Source organism: Poecilia formosa, unplaced genomic scaffold, assembly GCF_000485575.1.
Source record: "Poecilia formosa unplaced genomic scaffold, Poecilia_formosa-5.1.2 Scaffold66, whole genome shotgun sequence".
In the NCBI taxonomy this organism is placed as follows: domain Eukaryota; kingdom Metazoa; phylum Chordata; class Actinopteri; order Cyprinodontiformes; family Poeciliidae; genus Poecilia; species Poecilia formosa.
Genome location: NW_006800005.1, coordinates 1,200,699 through 1,226,269, shown reverse-complemented (window position 1 = coordinate 1,226,269; position 25,571 = coordinate 1,200,699). Strand labels below are relative to the sequence as shown.

Sequence of the window (25,571 nt, the reverse complement as noted above, 5' to 3'; positions counted from 1 at the left end):
TATATATATATTAACCTCTTATCACAGTTGTACCTCAAAATATTGCTCTAAAATTCTATGTCCACATCTCCCACCCCTGCTAAGTGCAATTAATTTCACTTTGATAGTTACATTTTGAAAGCAACACTTCTTCACATTTCTCAAGCCTCTATGTTCCCTTCCAATCCTTTAAAAACAAGGTTAAAATGCACCTTAGCTCAAAATATGAAGCAAATGGACTCACTAAATGACCCTTAAAGATAGTTCCTAGATGGAGAACTTTAGTTCAGCGGGGTAAGGTTTCCTCTCTGCATCCTCTCTCTGAATCCACTGTGTTCCAAACGACCCATTATTCTCCCTCTCCCCCGATCACCTAATCGATTGTGCACTCCGAGTGGAGACTTAAGTTGGCGTTGGGTGTCTGCAGAGACTTTTCTCTCTGTGTAAGAGAATCTCCCCGAGCTCGGTGCATAATCCAAGCACCTCTGCTCGCGTATTCCAGCATTGTGAACTTGTCTTTATGCTGACTCTACCCTCTGCTTTTCCCTTGAGCTCTAATCAGCTCGCATGCCCGCGGGTCTACAATGAGGCCAGTTAAGAGAGATCAGTGCCAACGGTGATTGACAGCGACAACCGCTCCTCTGTGGCTCGAGGATCAGATATGTCAAGCCTTCGTCCCCCTGAAGAATATCATTATTTTCATTTAGCCTCTCTGATATCAATCTAGAATGACGGTGCACAGAGTCTCGGACACCCACTGTTTTATTTCTCTATACTGACATAGTGACCTTAAAAATAACACTTTGGTTATAGAGGAATGTGTGTTTTTCACCTTGATTGATGAGAGGGATTTGTTCCCGGATGACATTGTCCACCATAAGAGTCTAAATGGTGACTAAATTGGTAGCTATCGTTGAAAACTCGTGGTTCTCAATTGGATCCTCGTCGAAAAGCTAACCTGACGTGCCAAATGGTTTAATCACACAAAACACGTCGGGTTGCTAAACCTAACCTCGGATTCTCTGTGAACTGTGATTTCATGCCAGGTGTAAAAAAAAAATGCATTTGCCTCAAGATAATTACAAGGCTTTTCATCTCGGTATAAACAAATCACTAAATTACTGTTTAATGTTTTGTTTTTGTGTGGTTGTTTCCCACCGAACACCACTGAAAAAATTTGCTCCGGTGCTTTCAGCTTTCCTGGAAGTCGTTGCACTGTTTAACTTGTTGTTTGCCTTTCTTAACATCATCACCTAATGAAGATGCTGTGAGAACAGATGTTTCACTAAAGCACGATAGATTTTTTTTTTCTTTTGAGAAATGCAAAATCAAACTAACGAAAGCAATAAAAACTGGATTTATACGTACAGTGAGTAAGGGATGTCAAATTGTTTCATTGTTCACTCACCCAATAATTATACTGTTTATTATACTAATGATTAACTAGACTGTGAGGTTAGTCAGTTGTTTTTGTTTCCCAAACTTTACTTGTGCTTCTGTTGTACTCCATACTAATGTTTAGTTTACTTAAGGCTCTGAAAAGTCTGCGCACCCCTAATAAAATGCTAAACTGCAGTAATTTGTTTTTCATGTCATGTGACAGAGAAATCTGTCTAAGATAAAAAAAAGGTGCAATACTGTATCATAGGGAAGGCATTTTGTAGAATTTGTTATTTTGCTTTACATCAGATTATAACGTTTTTCCCTCATCAAAACATACCTGGAGTGTGGCCGTCATTCTTTCATGCATGTTTGAGAAATTCTTTAATCTCCCATGGCAACCATTCGAGGGTGCCTAAACGCTTGCTCTCACATAGCTCCGCCTACTTCCACAAAGCTTCTGCGTCATGGAGCTCCATGCCTCCCATACTCAGTTCCTTCAAACTAGCAGCAGCAGCAGAAAGGAGCATCTGGTGGAAATGTGTGTCTGGTCAGCTCATCATGCGAAATACTTCTCAGCTCCTACGAACGGTTGTAAATCATGTAACTGAGAAACATTGTAATGACGCCGGAAAGAGCAGGAGCTTTTTAAAGTGACAGAGGGCAATTTCAAGGTGTTTCATTCAGTTTTCAAGGCATCCAGTTTTGATATAAAAATACAGCATTTTTCTAACAACTGAAGGCAACATAGTTACTTGATTGTGCAATAAAATGGCACTAAGTACCTGAAAAATACACAATACCGCACCTTTAAAGTATTTTTGATTCAGTCTGTGAACGTGCTTCATTTTGGCTTAGCAATATTCACAATCTTTACAGGTAATCTCTTCTTATCTCTTCAAATTCACATCTACAATAACTGAAGAATTTTGAATTAATATGAATTACAACACTTAATTTCCCTTTGGGATTAATAAAGTACTTCTGAATTTGAATGTGACAGTTCTCTAAATCTGTCAGATTGTGAGGACGTCCATCCGTCTTAGGGTGCGTTCACACTGCAGCCTGAAGTGACTCAATTCCGATTTTTTTGACGTAATGCGACCTGTATCCGATCTTTTCATGGCAGTGTGAACAGCACAGGTCGGATTCTTTTTCTAATGTGATCCATATCCGATACGTATCCGATTCAAATGCGACCTAACGTTCAGGTCGTATTCATCCGAACTGAACGTCACTGTTTCTCAAGAAATCTCACTATTCTGCGTCCTGAATGCGCAAGTGGGAAGAAAAACAACAACCATGACGAATTATATGAGGATTAAGTTGTTAATATGCTGCTCCGGCCGGACAACAACTTCAAATATGTAAGCTAAGCTCCACCGTTAGCCTCCATGTTTACTTCCGCAAACACTGAGCACTTCTTTTTTTTATGGCAGTTGGCAGAACACTTAGAACACTGATGCTATGGCGCCCTCTACTGCGCATGCGGGACACTTTCAGGTTGTTTGCCCGTTCAGACTGCAGATCGCATACAGGTCGCATTTATTGGCAGTGTGAACGGCCCCGGCAAAAAAGTCGGAATTGCCAAAAAATCGGAATTGAGTCACTTCAGGCTGCAGTGTGAACGCACCCTTAAAGTGACCCCACACATTTGTTTTGTTGTTGTTAAATTAGTTTCTCTCTCAGTCGTTCCAAATCTAAATTTCCCCTCATGAAGTCATCGTTTTGTTTGGTTGGATGAATACCCACACTCCATGTTTGCAAAAAAAAGAAAAAAACTACCAGATCTATCGCTATGGTTACAATGCATAGCATTATAGCCAAATGTTTCTACTTGTATCTCATCTGTCCACAGGACATTGTTGAAAACATAATGAATGTTTTGAATCCATGATCTGGAATTTTGTCTTATTAAAGCCCTAGACATTACTTTAAAGGCATACAGGAGACATTTCTGCAGCATTATGCATCCAATGAAAAGTTATAGTTGAAACTCCTGCTGCTACAAAGTGCCCGTCTCCGTAGTTACCAAATGGACGAGTCGAAAACATCCTAACAAGTAACAGGTATGCTGATTAGCGTCTCAGGCCAGGTGGTGTGTGAAGAGCAGAAAGCAAGACCAACTGAAACAGATACAGAAAAGAAACAAAAGCAGCACATGGGAAAATCCAATATGATTTTATCAAGCTGCAAACAGAACACCAAAATACAAAGTAATGAAAAACAAAGCCTGATATCAGAAAGTACAAAAAAAAAAAATTCATAGCAAACCTAAACATCCACAGTGTGTCACCCGTCATGTTATTTTTGATTACAGACAAAGAATATGACAGAATTTAATTAAAAACCCCGACATAACCCTCACACAGTGTCTCTTTGAGGTTTATAGGACAAAAAAAATAACTATGATTTTACAGCTAATCGCACATTTAAGAATAAATTAACTCCAATATTGTATCTCAACAAGAACTTTGTTTAAAGGCAAGGAAAACAATTCAGTTTAATAAGAGCGGTCTTATTATTCCACTCCATTTCTTCTTTATGTATGGTTATTAATTCTCAAAATAATAATTACGTGCCATCTAAATGTTAAATCCGCTGAATGTGTGAAGTGATCAAAACTTAAGGACGTTTTCATAATGTTATATGTGCATGTGCAGGTTTTGACCTTCAAATAACAGAAGTGTCGTGTTTGTTTTTCCACTCAGTTTGGTTACGCAGAGGCACATTGACATTGTACTATAATACATTTAGCTTCATCTTTTTGCAGCTATTGAAATATGCTTTATCATTATAATTCTTAATTGTTTTAATTTCTAAAGATGATCTCAAGACCGCTCTATTGTTAGTCCCAGCCCCATTTGTGTATTACTACAAATGATATATTGCAAGCATTTCACATCATTCTATTAAATGAATGCCTTACTGTATAGTGAAAAAAAATATACTGTATCATTTTTGATTGGTTTGTTTTTAAGGCGTACATTTTTTAGCAGGTTATTTTTGTCTTAAAATATGCCGTAGCTTCATTCACAGACTTGTTTCTGACCGTACTCTCTGTGATATTGCAGATTAAAGAGCGACATAAATGTTTGTGTTTACATGTCTTGAGATCTCCAACAGTTTTGTCACCTGTTGGCTTTTAGCATATTTTAAGCAGCAAATTGCTGGTGCAGCATGGTTCCCCCTGCCAAGTAAAAAGAAAAAAGAAGGAAAAAAGAGAGCTGTTGATGGTTGTTCCTCACACAGGGAAACCACACACAGCGTATCATTACATCTGAGAGGCCAGGCGGCTAATTCTAGGGCTTCCTTATGAAGACGGACTCCTGATTACGCCTACTCTTCTCGCTGATCTCTCCCAAAAACTTACACTGATGAGGTCTCGCTACAACGCCTTTCATCTAACTCAGTGCTCAATACAATTCAGCTCTCAGAGAGACACAGAAAGCATACAAAATGTGGGTTTCAAGTGGTTCTGGAGTGTTTTGTTTAAAATGGGGAAATTAAGCTATTGTCAGGACTAAACAAGGGCATCTATCTATCTATCTATCTATCTATCTATCTATCTATCTATCTATCTATCTATCTATCTATCTATCTATCTATCTATCTATCTATCTGATGGCTAACTAGCTAGCTAGATAAATAGCTACAGCTTGATAACTCTTTGACAGATTGTTAGCTATTGCTATCTGGCTAGCTAGCTATCTAAGATAATGTATTTGATATTTTGAGAGAAACTTGACATTAAAAATCAACATGCTAAGTAAATTTGTTCTTTATTGTAACATATTTACTGTTCAGCTCTTTATAAAGCAACACAAGTATAAAATGCTGATATTAGCTGGTCAATTAGCTGGGCTATCTACTCAGATACTTACAATCGACTGTTTACCAAGCATGTTCTTGTTAGCCTGTCAAACTATGCAGTTTAATAGACCATAATTATTGTACGGAGTTTGTTTTTTTTCCATACAACAATTATTCATGTTTCCAAACATGTAACCTGGAGAAAATCTTTGGATTCTTCTCTTTGACTAGCTGACCAGCAGTGGCAGCAATGGGCGGAGCAAGCTTTTGAGTTTCTCATGCGTCTCATTAAAAAGTCCTAAAAAGTCGGAAGAATAAGACTGGAAATGTTTGCGATTCTGAAACTTTAACCTTTTAAAAAATGTCAGTGTACACGGATGCTTGTAGTAGGGCCTAGTCGAAACAATTATTGTACAAAACTGAAGTGCTCTGTTGTGTGTCTGCGTTTGCCTTCCAGTATCAGTGGGTTATGAGTATGAGTCATGTCCCGGAGTCATCCACTGGGAAAGGAGGACAGCTCTGATGCATGGATTTGAACTGGTGCCCTCTAATCTTGGAGGCTGGTCCTTGGACAAACACCACGCTCTCAACTTTCGCAGTGGTGGGTGAACTCTTCAGTTTGGCCTGAATTGTTATCCTATTTTTTAGATTGTTTTCTGTTGGCAATCATTAACGCATAAGCCATCAAAGTGCCACAATAAATGACTTTATAAGATGTCATCTTGTTAAATTAACATAAAAACAATTTGAACGAGTCAGCATACTTCTGGAAATTTAGACAGCACAAAAAGTTGGATGCGGCTTTTCATAGTACTTGTTTTGTTAAACTTCAGAAAAAAAAAAAAAACTAGGATTGCATTGCCCTGAGGGATTGCACTGACTCAGGCAATGGTTCTGAGGGCTTTTAAAGATTTATTGCGTGTCTGTTTCCTCAGGAATCCTGCATAAAGGAAATGGAGAAAACATCTTCCTATCCCAGCAGCCCCCGGTCATCAGCACCGTCATGGGGAACGGTTTCTATCGCAGCGTCCCCTGCGGCCCGAGCTGCAGCGGCGCGGCTCGGGACATGATGCTGTTCGCCCCAGTGGCGCTGGCCAGCGGGCCCGACGGCTCCCTCTACATCGGAGACTTCAACTTCATCCGGAGGGTGCATCCGGACGGATACACCAGGACCATACTGGAACTCAAGTGAGAGTTGAGAACTTGGGCGTTTTCGTGTGTGCGCAGTGCTTTTCTATGTTTATTAAGAAAAATTGAGCTCAGCCGATAAGGGGTTAGCTCTGCATTAGCTCTGGGCTAGCATCGGCACCACTGATCTGTTTGATCTCAGCTGAATGCTCTGAAGTTTGTCTTTTAAGCAAAAGGCAGAAAATGTGAGGTTCAGACATCACAGGCCTTAATCTACCTCTTTAGGATGTGAGAGCAGCTTTTCTGTGAAACAAAGACTCTTTTTTTTCTGTGGATTATGATGATATCTCCTACTGTGCTGCAGGCACTACATTCCCCATTTCTGTATTTTCTCAAGCGTAAAATCTCAGTGGGATTGCACAGTCATTTGTCCTGCAGAGTGCTTTTCTTATGTAACTTAACTCTCTCATTTGCTGTCATTATCGTACCTCTGACTAATATTTCTGGTTTCATGGAGTCTCTATCTGATACCTCCCCATCCCCTGGGAGGAAATGCCAAAAAGCTTCCTGTTTAACTTAATATTTAATGTGAAGGAATACAGCCATCTGAATCAAACCTAATCCCAATATGAGAGGGCTGCAGTGTCTAAATTTCTTCAGATTTTCAGTTTTATTGAACTTATTTAATCTCTACTCTGCACTTTTAATATGTGCTGCATGTTAGGCAAAGACAACCTGAGCAAATATAAAATTTTAATTTTCAAATTATTTAACTTAATAGAAAAAAGCTATCCAAACTAACCTGGCCCTATTTTTATTTTTTATTTTTATAACCCTTGGGGCAATTACTTCCATCAAGTGTTTATAATGGCTGCCAGTGACTCCAGAAGTGTGGAAGGGTTTGTGCTCAAGTTTGGACTTTGACTAGGCCACTCCGAAATATTGATTTTGTACTCTCTCTTTAATTATCCATGCGGTGGTAGCTGTTCTGATTTGGTTAGGATCGTCGTCTTGGTACGTAACCCGAAGATCTTGATAGGATTTATAGATAAATTTAACATAAGACAACTTCAAATCAGTGCTTCTCTCATCCGTTCACAGAATATTTGCCCAAAAGTCGTAGAGATAATCAAGCAGGGTCGCAACTACACACTATTCAGGTGGATGCGAAAACATAAATCGGCGCACAACTCTCCCCCCCTCCCCCTCAGGAAGGTACGTCAGGGTGCACACGCACATACACTCGCTCTACCCCCGAGACAAAGACACGTGAAAGGTAAAACTCGCTACATTTACCCCGTTATGTGCGCGAGGTGAAGGAGCATAAGGACGCGCTGAAGTGTATGTGAGGACATCATCGGCGCGCCGCCCCCTCCAGACGGGGTTTTGACGCCCCCTCTGGTGCAGCGCCCCGATGCGTTGCATGCGCTGCATACCCACTGTAACCAAGATATCTTTTTGGTAAATATCAGAAGCAGCTCTGTGTTCTTTGTGGTCAGCAGCGACTTCCGCCTGCGATCTTTCCCGTGGTTTTCATTTATGCCGATTTTCATTCTTATTGCTGAATCGTGAACTTTGACCTTAACTGAGACACATAAGACCTGCAGAGCTTTATATGTAGTTCTGCGTCTTTGGCGACACGCTGTCAATACACTCTTGCAGTAATTTATTTCGGTAAGCCTGTCCGAGGCAGCCTCCCCACTGCTCCATTTTTTTCTCCATTTGCGGATAATGGCTCTCACTGTAGCTCACCGGTTCCCCAAAGAAATGGCTTTTAAACCTTTTCCAGAGTGATGAATGTCAGCAGCTTTACTTCTTATTTATTCTTCAGTTTCTTTAGATTGGGCCACGGTTTGTTGGTTCTGGTCGTACTTAACTAATATCCTGATTTTACAGCTCTGGTGATAATTAAGCCTGGGAGTGGCCGGTGACTTTGTCCTAAACTTTTCAGGGGTGGGGAATTATGTTTTGACATTGGACTGGTATGGTTTGGATGAACATTTTCTCTCCTAGATAAAGGCCAAATCATTTAAAAACATATATAATTGTGACAAAACAGCAAAAACCTTTATGGGGGCAAGTATGTATTTCATAGCACTGGATGTAACACTTCCAACTAAACTTACCCCCAAAAAATTGACCTCAGATACCCCTATTGAAAATTCATCTCCATGGGAATCACATCTATCGTTTTGGTTACAAAAAAATAATAATTTATTTAATTCAGAAAAGATTTGAAATCATTCCTTGAAAACAATGTGTCATCTGCAAAAAAAAAGGATCCTTTTCAGGCATCATTAATGTGTAAATTAAGTAGTTTAGCTCTCAATGCTAAACCTCCATATTTAACGTATTAGGTCATCAACCTGTACAAACTGTTTTCTGGTTTTTCACTGTGTTTTGCTTTCTTTGCATTGCTGTCGTTACCTGTTCGTCTTTTCTTGGCATTGTAGTAACTATGTTCTCTTTTCTTCTCTTAAACATCTTTCCATGACTTATCATCAGGAACCGGGACACCAGACACAGGTGAGAACCCCTCATTAGCTCCTTATCTGTATACCGGTATCTTAACTGCGAGCACACGTCCCGTATCGAGAGAAAAAAAACAAAACAAAACAGGAAGATGTGGTAAAATGGCTCTTTGCACTTCAGACGGGTCTATTTGCTGAAAACTGCGTTGAGCCGACTTTCTCCCGGGCGAACAGAAGCCGACCATCAACTCCTCATGCACTCCTCCCTTTTGCGGTTGGATCTCTTAAATCCCTATTTAAAATTCCACCAGGCGATATTAAATTTGTAAATTGGAAATCAGCCAGAATGTCAAGGATTTCATTTTTAGGGGATTACTAAAAGTCTGTTTGGGGTGCAGGGGGGTGGGGGTGTATGGCTTCGTTTGCTCCCTGAGCCGAAATAAAAGCACAAGTCTGGGAATGGCTTCACCATCATCCCTGCCCCGAGCTTGATGCGCCGTGTTCGACAGAAGATTAAACAGATGTTGTCGGGGTTCTGCATGCGTGTGTGTGTATGCGCGTGTGTGTGTGCGCGTGTGTGTGTCGGTGTGCTTCTGGGTGTTTTTGTTGAGAAAGATGGTTTATCCGATTTCAAGTCGCAGAGTTATAGTTTGAGGAACTCTTATTTCCAACGTGCTACAGTTACAAGGCCACGTAAATATCACAACATTAGTAGATGTTCATGGCTTCATTTTTACATACGGCCGCACGCAGTGTGGAAATGTAAATATCGCAATTTGGAGTATAATTTCAAACCATGAAGCCTCAGCCATTGTTCCCCCAATTGGGGGTGCCAATTGGGGGAATTGGCACCCCCATTAGCAGCGCTACCTCAGCAGGGTAGCGCTGCAGTTGCCAGAGTTTTAATTGGAAAGAATGTGAGGCCTTGCAAGAAAATAGAGGAAGTAATGAATTGTTTTGAGGGAAAGAAAAGGATTTAACCGCAAAAAAACACATGAAAGTACAGTGCCTCGCAAAAATATTCATATTAAACTTTAAAAGTATTTGTTATTACGCAATTACAGTATAATTTATTCAGCACAGAATAAAACAGACAATGAATTTGTATTTGGTCGCCTCCTGGTTAAGTTTGGAACTTTTACTGTAATTATTATTATTATTATTATTATTATTATTATTTAGGGTTTCCTACCAGCAAAATAAATTCAGACTGGATGGAAATATAGATTTTCAACCCATGTCCTAAAGTGAATATAGTTCTGGACTTTGAGCTATTTGTTAGCTCAAGCTAATGAAGCTCTGGCTGTATGTTAAAGTTTTCTTTTATCCTGCTGGAAGGTGAACCTCCAACCAACTCTACACGTTTTCAGTTTTCTTAAAGTATTGTCCAGTTGTAATCTCCACCAAACTTATCCAGCGGTTATCGGCTTTTCTTTCCTTGCTAGAATAAAATCAAACTCAACGCATGACGCTTCTGCCGCCATGTTTTACGAGGGGGAGCGTACGGTCAAGACCATGTTTAGCTTTCTGCCACCAAACCTAGATTCATTTTTTTCTGAACCTAGAATAAAAATAAAAACAGCAATTATATCTTTAAAATCCAAAAAACAAACCCGTTTAACAATTAGATGATTTCTGAAAACAACTGGTACAACTTGGTTTTCTGCACTGAAGTGGCTGATCACAAACTCCCACCCAACTCTTTCCACTTTAATATATGTATGTACAACTGCATGCTGGTCTGTCACAAATAAAAATGCCAATAAGACACACTGAAGTTAGTTGTAACCAGACAAAATGTAGTTTTACGTGCTGTGTGTCTGAACATCTTTGCGAAACACTGAAACGCTCAGAGCAGAGCTGTTTATAAGTCACACTGAGAGAGGAAGAAAAGCAAAACCCAGCAGATAAAACAGTTTAATCAAAATGAAGTGGGCAAAGCGATGTTTTATCTACAACGATTAGACGAATCAAGGAGTCAATATCTGCTGCAAACAAACCGTCTAGTCATGAGGGACGGCAAAAAGTGCTTCAAACAGCTAAAACATGTTAATGGACGTATCATTGAAACTGAACGGGTTTATTGTTGCTAAACACTTTGAATGTCCGACGTCTTGCGTTGACTTTTAAATCCACATGAAATGAACCGGTCTGAGCTGGTCAAATGCTGTTGTGAAATGCAACGAATCGAAAAACATCCATACAACTGGAGTTCTGCTATATGTGAGGGATAGAAGATCTGGAATCCTGGGTTTAATTTGCATGAACTGGATTCTTCTTAGGCCACACTTTGGAGACTCTTTCTTCCGCCCCCTGGAGGTTTTTGCTTTTAGTTCCTGCCTCCTTCTTCCTCTCCACGGCTGCCTTTTTTTTATTTTTTTTTTACTGTTAGTAGTATGTTAGCGTTTCTTCTTTATTCTCTTCCATTGTTCTACCAAAGTCAGATGCATTAATAATTCATTCCTATTCAACTTTCAAAGCTTTTCACCATGCATTCTTCCCAGCAAAGTGCCTATCAGCTAAAAAAAAAAAAAAAAAAAAAAAAGGGGAGCAGCTTTAAAACAAGGTGCTTTCTAAAGGGAAACTATACGAAGCGCTTCCTCTCAGAAACCGCCGTATATTTTGTCCCTTTTTGAATCTGATCAAGGAGGTGCGAGGGGGGGGAGGCTGATTAACTTTGCCATCTGAGTTCCCAAACGGTTGATTCAAAGAGATGAGAAGAAAGAACAGCTGCAGTAGATCAACTCTGATCGTTGTTTTGTCATCGGCTGTGGAAGGAGCCAGAAAGGACTGCAAGGGGGGAGCGCCTGTGATGGGGCTGCTGCTGTCGCTCGTTTTCCCCGCGCAGGGATCGAAGCGGAGGAAAAACGCCAGAGAAATGATTTGCAGTCTGTAATATGCACGATGCAAATTCCTTCTGTGGTAGCTTCAGCAGGCCCCGAGAAAATGTCCCGAGCATTGCTGAGCTGTGGCACTTTCTGAAAGCCGGTGAGAAACTCTCAGAGGATCCAGCTTAAATTATGGATGTGCAGTTCAGGGCTGAACTCTGTAAACAGTTATGCACTTAATGGACTCGATGACTGACAGCACTCCTGTCTGTGTTGTTTTTTGTGTGTGTTTTTTTTAAGGGTTGCTGAAAGGTGGAGACCATTATCAAACGGATGTTTTTTTTTTTGTTTTTTTTTCTTCTTATTTTTAATAGTAAAGGTTAGCAGCGTTTACCTGCGGTCACAATCACAGGAACATTTTAGGAGCCTATTAGCTACAACACAAAGGTTTGTCGGCTTAAATGAGCAAAAGTATCGAAGATGCAAAAGCATGGCAACATAATTTGTTTCCTGACATTTCAAGTTTCCATTGAAAGGTGTTTTTTTTTTTGAATAGCTGCAGTAAAAAGGCAAAGGGAAAAAAAAAACAACCACTTTATCAGGATGTCTTCAGGTTTAATTAGCGGGAAGCCTTTGACCAGACCCCAGCTGACATTGGATTTCAGAGCACAAAGTATCGCTTTGAACCCCCCCGTTAGCTGTGTTTAAAGTGCAAAATTTAAATTCCCCCTTTTATTTTTGACGGGGAATCATTGTGTTCAGGTCTCAGTAGTCGAACACAATAGCCTCGTGATATCAAAGGTTTTGTAATTAACGAACCACAGCCATGGTGCATCATTAAGTCAAGTCCTCTACGCGCGGCTGAACGGTGACGTTGTTGGCACAGTGCAGCTCGCAGTCGCTTTAAGGGTAAATTATGTTTGCGATATGCAAACATATGCAGGCCGTCACTGAGGCCTGCAGTGACGGCTAACAAAATGCTAACATAAGCCCGCCTCACGTCTGAGACCTCAGCTCAATAAGCTTTTGTAAGATAGAGCGTCCACATGACTCATTCAGCTTGGGCCGGGTTTAGCTGCAGTAGCTGTCTGGGTTTCACATGTGTCCCCCCCCCCACACACGCACATACACCCACACACCCACTCTTTGATATTGCTCTGCCTTCCTTTTACTGTCACCGCTTTGTTTTGTTATATCCCGGCAAATACGCCCACCCCCCTGAAAAATGATGAGAATAACAACTAAAGCCATCAAATGAAATATACATCACCTAGCATCAAAAGCAGAAACACTGTCTGGGATACATGCATGCATAAGATATGAGTGATGAAATATGGCATATTTAAAAACAATAAATGCGCCAGTGGTCTTGGAGGTGTTGGGTCTAAAAAGAAAATGTGTGAGGATGTAGCTTATGGTAAGAATTATACGCTGCACCGATCTAACCTATGGTCTGCATATTTGTATTTACACATGCAGCTCCTCGTCTCTGTCTGATATGTAAATAAGTGTAATTTATGCAGGCAAATAGTCGGCCTGAGACTAAACTCACATAAAACCACCCAGATAACCTCAGTGCAAAAAACTGCTAATCAACTAAGATGCCATATTTATATAGGACACATATAAATATACACCTTTTTGTAACATTTTGTAGAAATATCTTAGCCAATATCAACTAAGTAATGATTAACTAAGAAAACCAACTATTACAGATCAAATAAAGAAAAATACAAGTGTTTTGGTTGACATTTGAGTTTGTTTTGATCTTTTTTTTCCTTTGATCTTTTTTTTCCTTTACTCAGTTCCTTTATCTGTATTCATTATTGCCATATTTCTTTGTTCCTTTTGTGTTTTCTGTTCCTTGTGCATTTCAATTTATTTCTTTTAGATTACCGTCAGGCTGTTTCTCTCTTGGTTTGTTGGATCAGTTGAGTTAATTAATTTCTACCTCAGTTTTCCTGCTTCCATTCTGCCACAGCTGCTCCACATCTCCTCTGATTAGTTCATGTGGTTCAACTCTTTTCTCAGTTTTTACTCTCCATGTTTTTTTTATTTATTTATTTATTTTATTGTTTCTTATGATTCCACTGCTGAGTTTTATAGCATTGTTTTACCACTGCAAGTATCATACACATTTTGTATCATACACATTTTGTATCATACACATTTTTTGTGTATGATACTTACACAAAAATTTAAAACAAAGATGTCATTTAATTTTGTTTCTCATTTAAAAACTAAAATGCAGAAGTGATATAGTGATGATTGGAATACTTATAATAATGTAATAACATTTATTTTACTTATTCTGACTGATACAGAGACTTAAGCAATGACACAGAAGAAATACTTCCAACTTAGTGACAGTTTGCAAGTGGTTAATGCACAAAATGTTCCTGTCCCTTTAAACTTAAGATAGGATAAGATACTTTATGGCCAATTAAATTTACATACAGTGGATTTTATTTCTGTGTCCAGCGAGAAAACGCCGTAAAAATAAATCTAGCCAAAGTAAATAAGCAAAGTGCAGGAGCCCAAACATGCTCATATACTTAAACACAAAGAGCCATTCATGTCTGTGAAAACCAAACTAATTTAAAAAATGATTCTGCTGTGAGCGACGATATACGGCCGGCTCCACACTCCATACAGCCGGAGGAAACCCGACTCCTGCAGGCGCTTTCTCTGGCATTTCATTTAAAACACTGTAAGCCATCGTGACATCGCGCCTAATATAAACATTCTGTTACATATGAGGCTTCGATATGAACGGGACTCTCTTTCTGCAAACATATTTTAAAATAGCTTGGGAAAAAAAAGAAGAAAAGGTGTGTAGATTTGACAGTATTATTCATGTAAATGTGGAACATTTAAATATGAGTCATGTCATCTCTACTCGGTGCGCTCCAAACAAGCTCCTAAACAAACTTCATTGTGGTTAAATAAAGACACGGACAAAACACGTCAACGGTACGCGATTCGTCCCGCTCCTGCAGAATTAGGAGCTGCGCTCGTCATTACAGTTCGCTACAGGCTCACCGACCTCCGGTTCTTTTGAGCTTATCTTTGTTTGCGACGCGCCGATTTCAAGCGCTTCTTCAACTCCTTTGTACAAGTCGCAATTTCCTTGTGACATCTAGGCCTCATAGAATCCAATTAGTGCTCGGCATACGACGCTGATCCACAGATTCGGAAGGTCCATCAAGAAAAAAACAATAACAACTTTACAAAAAGTCTTATTTGTTGCTTATGAGGCATTTGTTAGTCTAGCATATATATAAAAAAGATTAAAGTTAAACCATTGTAGCACACCAGTGTGATAGATTTAAGCCAGAAAACCCTTTTACGAGTGGAAACTTGCACTCAAAACATGATGTAAACTGGTTCTGGAGTTTAAGAACCCCGCGATTTAAAAAAAAAAAGAATAAAAAAAACCATTCTGACTTTTTATTGTTGCGATTGACTTAAGTTCTTTTTAGCGTGATCAGAACGATTTGCTGTTGGAGAAGAGGCTTGTTTAACAAACCCAGGGCAATTTCCCTGCATTTGGTTCTAAGTACAAACCTCGAATCATATTGTCTAAAAGGACCGTTGAAATGGTCGGAAGAGAACAAGAGAGACTTGGAGTATAATTGTGATCATTCATCGTTTCAACTGAATGTACGACAGTCCAGAGAAAATGTGCCGTGTTGCAGCCGGTTATAAAAGAAAACAATTAAGCCTTCTAAGAAAAGAGTACCGTCTCCACCAAGAGACACGGGGAACACTTAGCTGTCCTTGGACCGCCTCATTGTCCCGGCTCCCCAGAATCAGTATAGGGTGCATTGATTTTAGTTTATAATGGCACTTAACAGACTGCCCAATGTCAGAGTTCTGCAGTTCATGGCAGCAGAATAATGACCTGAAACTTACTGGTAAAAACTCTACATTTGATAATTTTCAAGAAACCTGCTTTGAGTTTGACGCCAGCCGAAACCCACAGTCTCCATAAGGGGCTCTTCGCAGCAAAGAAGAGAACAGTTTGCTTCAGAAACTGAGTTAAATTATGTAAAAGAGATACAGAAATGGCTAAAATACTGTCAGCTTACAGTCCCCAATGTTTTTTGTTTTGTTTTTTTTCTTTTTTTGCAATGCGGTTGTCTGGATCCAAGACAATTAGTTTTATTTTTCAACAGAAATGCTTACTTTCAAAAAAAAATACCTTAAAGTTTCTAAGGTATAACAGCTTTTTCTTTTCTTTTCTTTTTTTTTTTGTTAAAAATTTGAATCTCTGTGGCTTCTGGTTGAAAGTAAAACGTCGAAGGTACGCGCTATAACTTTTTTCTCTATTATTTTGAATTTCAGCTGTATAGTCATGGGGAAAATAAAGTTTTAATGACTATCAGTACCGTAATGGTAACACCTAAAAAGGAAAAACCTTTCTTCTTCCAAAGGATTTAAAAAGGAAAAGTAGCGCCCAGGCGAAGTGATTTAAACTGCTGCTCCGTTTCACTAAAAAGTTTTACCTCACACAAAAAAAAAGGTGAAGTTTGCAGGTCTGGCACTCTCGGATGAGTTTCAGCGGTGCCAAGAAAGTAAGAGATTTTCAGTGACCCTGCAAAAACGACTGCTTCAACTGCCCTAAAATCAGTTTTTCTTTTTTTTACTTCAACTTCAAGTTTATTATCATACATTAAGGTTAAACAGCTGCCAACCTCCTAAGGAGAGAACACCAAACCATCAGAGTCTGTTCTTAAATATTAATCTTATTGTTCTTGGCAGTGCAGTGAGAAAAAAAGCCAAACTGTGATGGTTTGTGCTGAAGGTTTGCCAGGACAAAGAGGGAGAGCGCTGTGCTCGTTGTGGAGCTGAAATCAAAATCTCAAAAGTACGGCGAGGAGGGGGCAACTAACGGAGCAATATGTTTTTTGAGGGAATAAAGCTGTTGATGAAAGTATTTTATTTAGACATCAATTTGTATTCTAAGTCAGAGTAAACAGATTGTAAAGAAAGAGTAAGCTCATAGTTTTTAGGCAGCAAAAGACTTTCAACCTCACCTTTTACTCCCAAATTGTTAGAACGTCCTTCCGAATCACAGCTTTTTCTTTGGATCGCAATATATCTTTAATCATTTGCTCCAGACACTGAGATACTGTGAGCCTCTCCTCTGTGTTAGTGTTTGTGGAGTTGTACCGTTGAACCTGCATTATTAATTTTTAACTTGGGAAAAAAGTGCAGGGCGTCATCCTGAGTTGCTCTGCTCGACCCAGAGCGACCTCGCTCGAACGCCGAGCAACACATACACAGTAATGGATTTTAAAGCATTGCTGGTAATGGAAAATAGCGTAAAATGCCTAAAAAAATAAAATAAAATAAAAATTGTGCAGTTGTCAGCCTTGTTGCTTTCCAGCAATAAAGTCCTGGGTTAAAATCCCGGTCTGGTTTTTCTCTCGCATTCTGTTGTGTTTGTGTCTCATACAGATCAAGTCACATAAATTTTTGGTTTCTGGAGTCAAGTTGGGTTTAGGTGGCACTTAACTGTAAGGGAAAATGACTCAAACCATGCAATTTAGAGTCGAGTCGTGTTAAGTTGTGTAGTTAATGGAAAAGTGCCCTATAACATACATATTGGGATAATTGATCTCTCAAAATTGTCCTTAGGTATGATTTTGTTCATGCATGTTTTTTTTCTCGTTTGCCTAAATGTTGCCTAGTGGCCTGTCGATGGTGCACCCTTGTTCTCCTCCCTTTATCCTCCCAAAATCCAGAAAAAGAATAATCATGGATGAATGGACATAGAGGGAGGGAGGGATATTTTATATGAACACATAAAGTCACACTTGCTGGTTCTGTATGGTTCAGGTGGGGACATGGCAGCAAGGTGCAATTCAAGCACTTGACTGAACATTATCAATGTTACAACTTCTATAAATCCAGGTTTTTAGAAGGTTGTTGCTCTGAAGCATAAAGGTGTGTTAATGCCCTAAAAAGCCAGAAGCTTTATCTTAGACTCGTCAGCCGTCACAATGTTAAATCTTAAACACCACAATGGAAAAACACTGAACATGTGCTGTTTGCTCTGAAGGCTGTAAGGTTCTCTCCAAAAACAAAATGGCTGTATGACTGAATGAAGCACAAGACTTTCTGCAAATTGTCATTGGAACATAAAGTAGAGATGTAGAGAAAACCAAACATAGCGTGCTAGCACCAACACCCACAGGGGCGGAGATGTAATGCTTTGTGCTTGTTTGACTTTGACACGTTGCTGTCATTGAGTTGACCAATGAATTCCTGTGGATACCAAAGTTTTCTAAAGCCAAAGTTAGACTGTCTGGTGTAAAGCAGGGCAACTCCATACCACGAGGGCCAGTGTGCTGCAGCTTTCACCCGAGTCTCTGCATCAATACACCTGAGTCAAATAACGAGGTCATTAGTAGGACTCCGGAGATCTTGGCTGCATTGAGGAGGTAATTCAGCTGTTTGGTTGAAGTGTGATGTACCACGGAGGCATCTCAGAGTTGCAGGACTCTGGCGCTTGAAGACTGGTATTGGTCACCCCTGGTCTAAAGGCTAAAGCTTAGACTGTAGAGAAACTACTCATTACCTTCGATCAACATTATCAGAACAATGGAGTGCTGTTGTGGCGCAGGGGTAACGCTCGACCCACGTATTGAGGACTTGGTCCTTGTGGCGGTGGTTGCAGGTTCGATTCCCGGCCTGGCAACATTTGCTGCATGTCTTCCCCTTCTCTCATTACCCAGAAAAGATCAAGAATCAAGGCAAAGTACAGTCAAAGTCCACAGTTTTGGCTGCTGAAAACGTAGAGGCAGAACTGTAAAAGAGTTGCCAGAACAAACGTCTGCAAATCTCAACACTGCATTGTAAAGAAATCTCATATAGGAAACAACATTAAACAACTGCTTTGTGGTATCGTAACTAAAAGTGGTTCTATAAGCTCCTAAATCATGGGACGGTGTACTCTGTTTTTCCCATGACTATATGGATAGTTATAGAAACTCTTTTTTTCACATCACCATAAATCAGGCGTATGTAGATTACTGAATTTTTTATTAGAAAATAATGATCTTTACTCGCAGCACAATCCTAGAAGCACTACTCACAGTTGGGCTGTTGAGACTGTGGCCATCTGCACTATGTAAATGAGAGGACATTAATCTTACTTCAGCGCAGTCAGAGTCTTATATTAATCCTATTTACTGAGATAACCTGATTGCATCCGAGTAACTTTTCTTCAACTCGTATTCTTGTGTAATCATAACAGAGAGTCTGTTGTACAAATCCAAGCCGGTTCCCGTCCTAAATACTCGTTTTGTGTTTCTGCAAAAGAGAAAAGAAAATCCAGTTTCCACTTTCACCTCACTATCATCTTACTTTGTCTGCTTTCTCAAGTACCAGCCCCGCACACAAGTATTATCTAGCCATGGACCCGGTCGGCGAGGTCCTCTACGTGTCCGACACCAGCAGCCGCAGGGTGTACAGAGTGAGGAACCTGGGGCAGCCCAAGGATCCGGCACGCAACCTTGAAGTAGTGGCGGGGACGGGAGAGCAATGCCTGCCGTTCGACCAGAGCCACTGCGGGGAGGGCAGGAAGGCCACCGAAGCGGCGCTCAACAACCCTCGAGGTAAGGATGATACGCTCAGCGCGCCCTGAGAAATTGCTCCCTCTGTCCGCTCCCAGTTTCTCCGCACCGGTGCCAAGAGTCTGTTTCTGTTTATCGTCCGTTCAGGACTCTCTCGTAGATTTGTGATCAAAGATTAGTGTTTGGTAACATCGGTGTACGCCTAGCAGAAGGGCGAAGCGTTTGCTAATTCAGCGGACATCCTGTGACAACTCCTTTTGAGCAGTCTGCAAGTACTTCACTCCCTCCTCGCCTCTCCATTTTGCGCTAAGTGCAACATCAATACAGAACAGTTAGAATGTGTTGGAATGGTCTCATAAAAATGAATGTTTATAACCTTTTCTGAGTTGCTTTGAGGCTCAGATATTGAAAAGTCGTGATCAAGGTGCGCTCCGGGCAGTTATCTGATCCGGATCGTTTCCATAACCTCGGTACGGCTGCGCACATAGTTTTTATTCCCTCATACATCAGTCCAAGTTGATCGCACAGACTCAAGACAATATGTGTGACAGTGTTTAGATACGAGTTTTATGAATCCCTGTTGAATCATGACGTTCTGTGGGTTATTGTGGCTTTTATATTGGCAAGGAAGTGCTTGGTGCTTACATTTGTTTGAGCTGAACACCCTTTGTTTTCAACACTGTGCTTCAGTGTCACCTCTGTGTGATTTGTGTGAATGTTTATATCGAATCCAAGCTGCTGCCTGAGTGCATGATTAGCCATATCAATCCAAGGAATCTGAAAATGTGAAGTGGGTCGCATGGAAACCGTCCCTGCTCTCTCATTTGAAACTCTTTCTTTTTGTTCTTGCCTCCAAAATGTTAAAAAGCAACAAAGCTATTTGCTGGAAACAGTGTGTGTGTGTGTGTGTGTGTGTGTGTAGGCCTGTCACGATAACAAATTTTGCTGAGCGATTAATTGTCTAAAAAATTATTGCGATAAACGATAATATTGTTTCAAGACCAGTTGACCCTGATTTAATGGAAATGACTAATAATGCATGTGATTTCCTGCCATAGATAGATACACTTTACTTTTCAAAAGAACACATAACACTGGAACTGATAAACTAAAACAAAACAACCAAAAACAAAAATAAAATGGATTCTCAGTCTCCATTAACAAAAAACGTACTTGAAAAAAAACTAAACAACATAAAGCGAAAGTGGAAATAAATACTGCATTCAACCAAAAGAGTGCAGATTATGAAGTCTGTATACTGTATTTCCCTTCAGTAATCACTAGATTTAAATAGAGAAGACGGGCACATCCTGACGCAATAGTTCACACTACATGATTTTTTTGCCCCTATTTTACCCTTACGACAATCTTAGAACGTTGGGCGATCCAAGATTCTCGCTGGTGATTTTGTAACCAATCATCCTGCAGTGTGTGGTGTGTTATGGTAGATCGTCGTGGCGGCTCCAATCTAAATCGGGGTTTTTCCCCGATTGGGAGCTTAACGCTGAATGTGACAGGTAGCGCAACCCTGAAGTCCAGCGGACATCGGAGATGATATGTGGAAACAACATTAACATTTATTCAACATTTCGTGCAAAGAATATAGAAATGACAAGGAGAGGAGTTGGAGCCAAATTGCTACCGCAGTTGACAAACCCGGTAAGTTTTCAGCTGTTCTTCGTTAACGTGACATAAATAGGTTATAATGATTTTCATTCAGTCAGGACTTTACGCCCACTCTAGCCACATGCATCACAGGTAGATTCTAGTAAAGCATTGATTAATGCCTGGTTTTAAAATTAGTTAACTGGACTTGTAGCCATTAGTTTGTGCCCATGTGGCTGGACATCACATGGCATGACGAACCTGATCGAACCGTTATTCCTAGGATTTCTGTCGGCTAATGTGTCTCTCAGGTTTTGAAAATGGGCCGACAACTCGTGTAGTGTGCTCTGGACATTACACTAAGGACATGAGGAAGGGAGGGTCAGTGGAGAGCACCAGAGCTGAGCTTTTTTTTTTCATTCAGTGTCATCAACAGAAAGAAAAAAGGCAGGAAGAGACGATAAGCCGATAATTAAAATGATGTCCATAGGTTTAATTAACGTGCGATTAATTGATTTATCGTTTATCGCGACAGGCCTGTGTGTGCGTGCTGTCTTTATGCCTATAAGGAAACACTGTATGCAGATTTTTCTTTACAATTAGATTCCTCACAAATTGGTGCACGCATTTGTAATAAGGGCTTGTTTGAAATGTACCCTCCTTTATTCAAATAAGCCTGTGTCCTCCGAGTTATTGGCTGCAATATTCTCACATCGCCATTTTTAAAGACGACAAAAACCAACACTACATTTCTATGGCTTACATACAAACTCAGCAGATAACCCTCCTTACTCCGAAACACGGTGGTGGTAGCATCATGTAGCAAAGATGCTTTTCTAAAGTTGGGCAGGAGAGCTTATTACAACTGATGGTAACCTAAATGCAAAGTAATCCTGGAGAAATCAATAAAAGTTTTAACTTACAGCAGAATCTCCAGCAGGGCAACAAACATGCAAAATGCAGCCAAAATCTATGAAGAATTGTTTTGATGAAAAGACATTCAAAACTAATTGTGTCAAAAAGTAGTTTGACAAAGTATTGACTATGAATGCAAATGCACACATTTTTCAGTCTTCTGTATGTAAAAAAAAATATTTTCTTCTACTGTAAAATTCTGCGCTACTTTACATGGTGACACTTTATTTGAAGGGGTTTGCATAAGACTGACATGACGGTGTCATAAACATGACATAACACATGCTATGAACATCAAGGAGTCTTCATGAATGTCTGTCTGATGTCAAGAAGTATCATTCAGTAAATAATGACACTTTTGTTACAATGTTGTATTAGAAGTCAATTAAAAGTGCCAACTTTGCATTAAATGTGTCATTATTTACCGAATGACATTTCATGACAACAGTCATAAAGACTCCTTCATGTTTATAACAGATGTTAAGTCATGTTTAAGACAGTGTCATGCCAGTCTTATGCACACCCCTTCAAATAAAGTCTCACCCTTTGCCTTGGCCCGTCACATGAATTTCAGATGCTTTTCCCGTGATTCCGATATAAAAAATGGTTGAAAATCCCCACGGGGTGTTAATACTTTTGCAAAGCACTGCAGGTTCATTGATAAATGGTTTCACATGGCATTTTTGGAGTCTTTAAAATCGTCTGACATTCTGGATAAAGTCATCAAAACGCAGCACATCTATTTTACTGCTAGATCTTACACACACGGGGCTGCGTAACCCAGCTAATCAGGGAACAACAATGCACCACCTCTTCTGTGTTCTTTTTATGTTTTATTCTGAATACAGTGGCACAGCACAAAGGCATGACTGGTTAAGCTATATGATAGGAATACTGTTTACACCAACAACACCCATTCCTTTATTTTTGATTTATGTGCAAAGCATTAGTTAGCGAACACCATACACACAGAATCAATACTCTGTTTCACAATACAAACCTAATTCTGATTGAATTTGATGCTTCAATTAAAGCATTTATTGTTCACCTGCGATTGCTGATGCGCAAATGTTGCCTAGATGGCAAACACTCCCCCGAGCTTTCCAGCCAGGGTTGATTTTCAAGTTAATATTTTGGCCGAATTTGCCAATCCACTCCCAAGATTTGCAACTCGTTGAATTTGTAAAGCAGCAATTGAGCTGCAAGAGGAATAATACAGAGAGAGAGAGAAAAAAGTGAACTGTCCTGGGGCATTAAAATAACGCTTAATTGGTTCAAGGTTCCGACTGCGCGCTACCACAAAAACACCCCATCACGTGCGCAGCTAGCTAGAAGAGATTGAGGGGTTCATGCTGTTTGTGCCCTTTTCTCTACTCTGCTATCAGCATTTTAAAAACTGAAATTGATTTAACCAAGCAACTCAATTTCCCCCCCCCACTTCCTATTCATCTAATTCCACTGATTATTACAGACAGACAAAGTTACCTTTAAAGGTAATTATTTAATTTTCCTGCTGTGACCCATGTCAAAATTAACAGTGGTATGATTTTGCTTTTGCCAAAAAAAAAAAAAAAAAAGTAGGTTGCATTGATGCTTTGCCACAATACAGCATGAAAGGCACAGGTGTGAATAATAAAACTAATAACGTGGCTGCAGTCCATTCAGGTGTTCCACTTCCATTTCTTTTGGATTTTTCATTTTAATTTACCGTCAGTCGGTAACACTTCAATAGAATAAGGCCATCACCAACGCCGGCTGCACCTGTGTTTTTCCTTTCTGCAGTATCTCAGTGGTTTTTTTTCCCAAAAGAAGGTCTGCTGTGTTACGCTCACGGCCCGCAAAACGCTAAAGGAGAAAGCCCTGAAAGTAAGGGGGTTACGCCGTGTTTTTGCTCGTCAACAAAGCACAAATTACAGGAATTATGGAAATAATATGCCAGGAGAACATTATTTAGGCTTGGCAGTGTGTCCTCGTTTCGTTTTTGTTAGTCATCGCCGCTCACAGCAGCACAGTGTCTTTCTCTGTTTCCTGTCGTAGCTGTCCACACACAGGTGTGTTCACTTCCAGCCTAATTAGACCTCGTTTTCCGCTGCTTTCGTGTCATGTCGGCGTTACGATGATCAGGTGTAAAAAGACGACTTGCGTCGGATCTTATGGTTCTCGGCAGTGTGTGGTTGTGGCTCCGGGTGCGCCTCGACGACGTCGGGTTGGATATTGATCGTGAAATTGCTCCTGATGTATCTGTGGTTTCTGAATGCGCCCGTGATGGAGCGAGGCCCCGTCTCCGTTTGAGAAGGAGTTAAATTTTGTGGATGTTTTTGAAAGTGGTAATTTGATTTGTGCTTTTTCCTCTCTTTGGCATATCACTAAGTATTAGGAGAATGATTTATCAGTGCATTATCGTTCTTTATAAAAACGCACCCAATTAACACCAGGGAAAGAGTTTATACAGTGGTACTTAGTCTGGGTTTATTCTTTTTGAGGGGGGATGCAATAACAGACCTACTTAAACTGTATAAAAAGCCTAAAATAGGGGAAGATTTAGTTGCAGTTAAATAATCTCTTACCAAACATTTTGGAAAAAAAATCAAACTTTTAAGTTGAGTACACTTCTTCAGGAGGGAAAAGAAATTTTGTGTCACAAAATAATAGTTTTTCACAAAATCAATGTGGGGGAGAATATTTAGTACTGCTGCTGTCAATGTTTTTGCACAATCCCTGCTTTCCTTATTTGGCAGCATTTTTCTTTTTGAGTGCAATGAGAGAGGGATCTTTCACCATTCATCTTTGTACAATCTCTGCATCATCAGGGGTTTCTCTATAGGATTTAATTCTGAGACAGATGGCCGAAGGGAAATAAAGTAAATTTTGTGTCTGGTGAGTCTTTCTGTTTAGGTTTGGCCATATGTTTAGTATCATTATGCTGCCAAAAAAAACAAAAAACAAAACCCAGTGTCGAGGTACTTTCTGCTTTCTGGTGCAATCCATCAGATTTCTATCTAAAACCTTAAATTAATCCACTTTAGAAATGTTTCAATAGGTAACAGTTAGCTGATTAAAATAAAGCAACTGAAACTGAAAAGATTCATTAACATGTTGTACAATTGTAAAGGGGCATGTAGTTTGAGGCAAAAATGTTACCATATGTAGCTGTCACAGGAATGAGGAGTTGAGAGAAGACGGCGTATGTAAGAAGCGCGTGAAGAATAAAAAGTGAGAGGCTCTGTAACAATTTCAGCATCTGGATGTATTCTGCCTAGCTTTGTGAATAAGATCATTAAAGATTTGGCTGTGGACGCTATTCAGAGTCTGAATAAACACAGACTCCAACGTAGCAGCCATCACAGACTCTCACTTCTGGAAACACAAGCCAGTGGACAGCAAGTGCATTTTTGTGTTGACAGACACAAACCTTCACCTGCAAAAGTCTAAAAGGATTCCAGGGATTGTGGGGGATGAATATCATTGAGGATCTTAAGTCTCTCTTTGCATTCAAGAGCGGTTGTTTACAGATGGACACTTACGAGGAAGAAGAGGCTGATATCCGGAGACTTATCGCTAGGTTCAGAGCACAAACTCGGGTCCAAATGGGAAGAGAGGGTTCTTGAAGGTGCCAGATCAGAGAACCAATTGAGACAGTGGTGGAGGGCCGTTGTATGGTTCTGTCCCAGGTAGAATGTCAAGTACTTATAGAGGCTGCACTGATGGTGGTTCTACCCAAGAGGCTTATGGTAACCTGCATCAGTCATAAACCACAAGCAGCAACATTCTAGTTATGGTCATAAACACTAGTGGGAGAGCTGTTAAACCAACACCACGGGCCAGAGTGGCAATCGTGAGTAGACCACAGGATGTGTGGCCAAAGGAAG

General features: G+C 40.1%; 1 protein-coding gene across 1 annotated transcript in view; it reads left to right on the top strand.

The window, feature by feature from the left end:
• The window catches only part of tenm1 (teneurin transmembrane protein 1), a 281,619-nt gene that overhangs the window by 189,108 nt on the left and 66,940 nt on the right, over positions 1-25,571 (top strand). The window contains exons 19-22 of the mRNA XM_007554794.2: positions 5,630-5,773; positions 6,108-6,360; positions 8,806-8,826; positions 18,992-19,224. Of these exons, the coding sequence (XP_007554856.1) occupies positions 5,630-5,773; positions 6,108-6,360; positions 8,806-8,826; positions 18,992-19,224 (651 nt within the window). The remainder of the gene's footprint in view (positions 1-5,629; positions 5,774-6,107; positions 6,361-8,805; positions 8,827-18,991; positions 19,225-25,571) is intronic.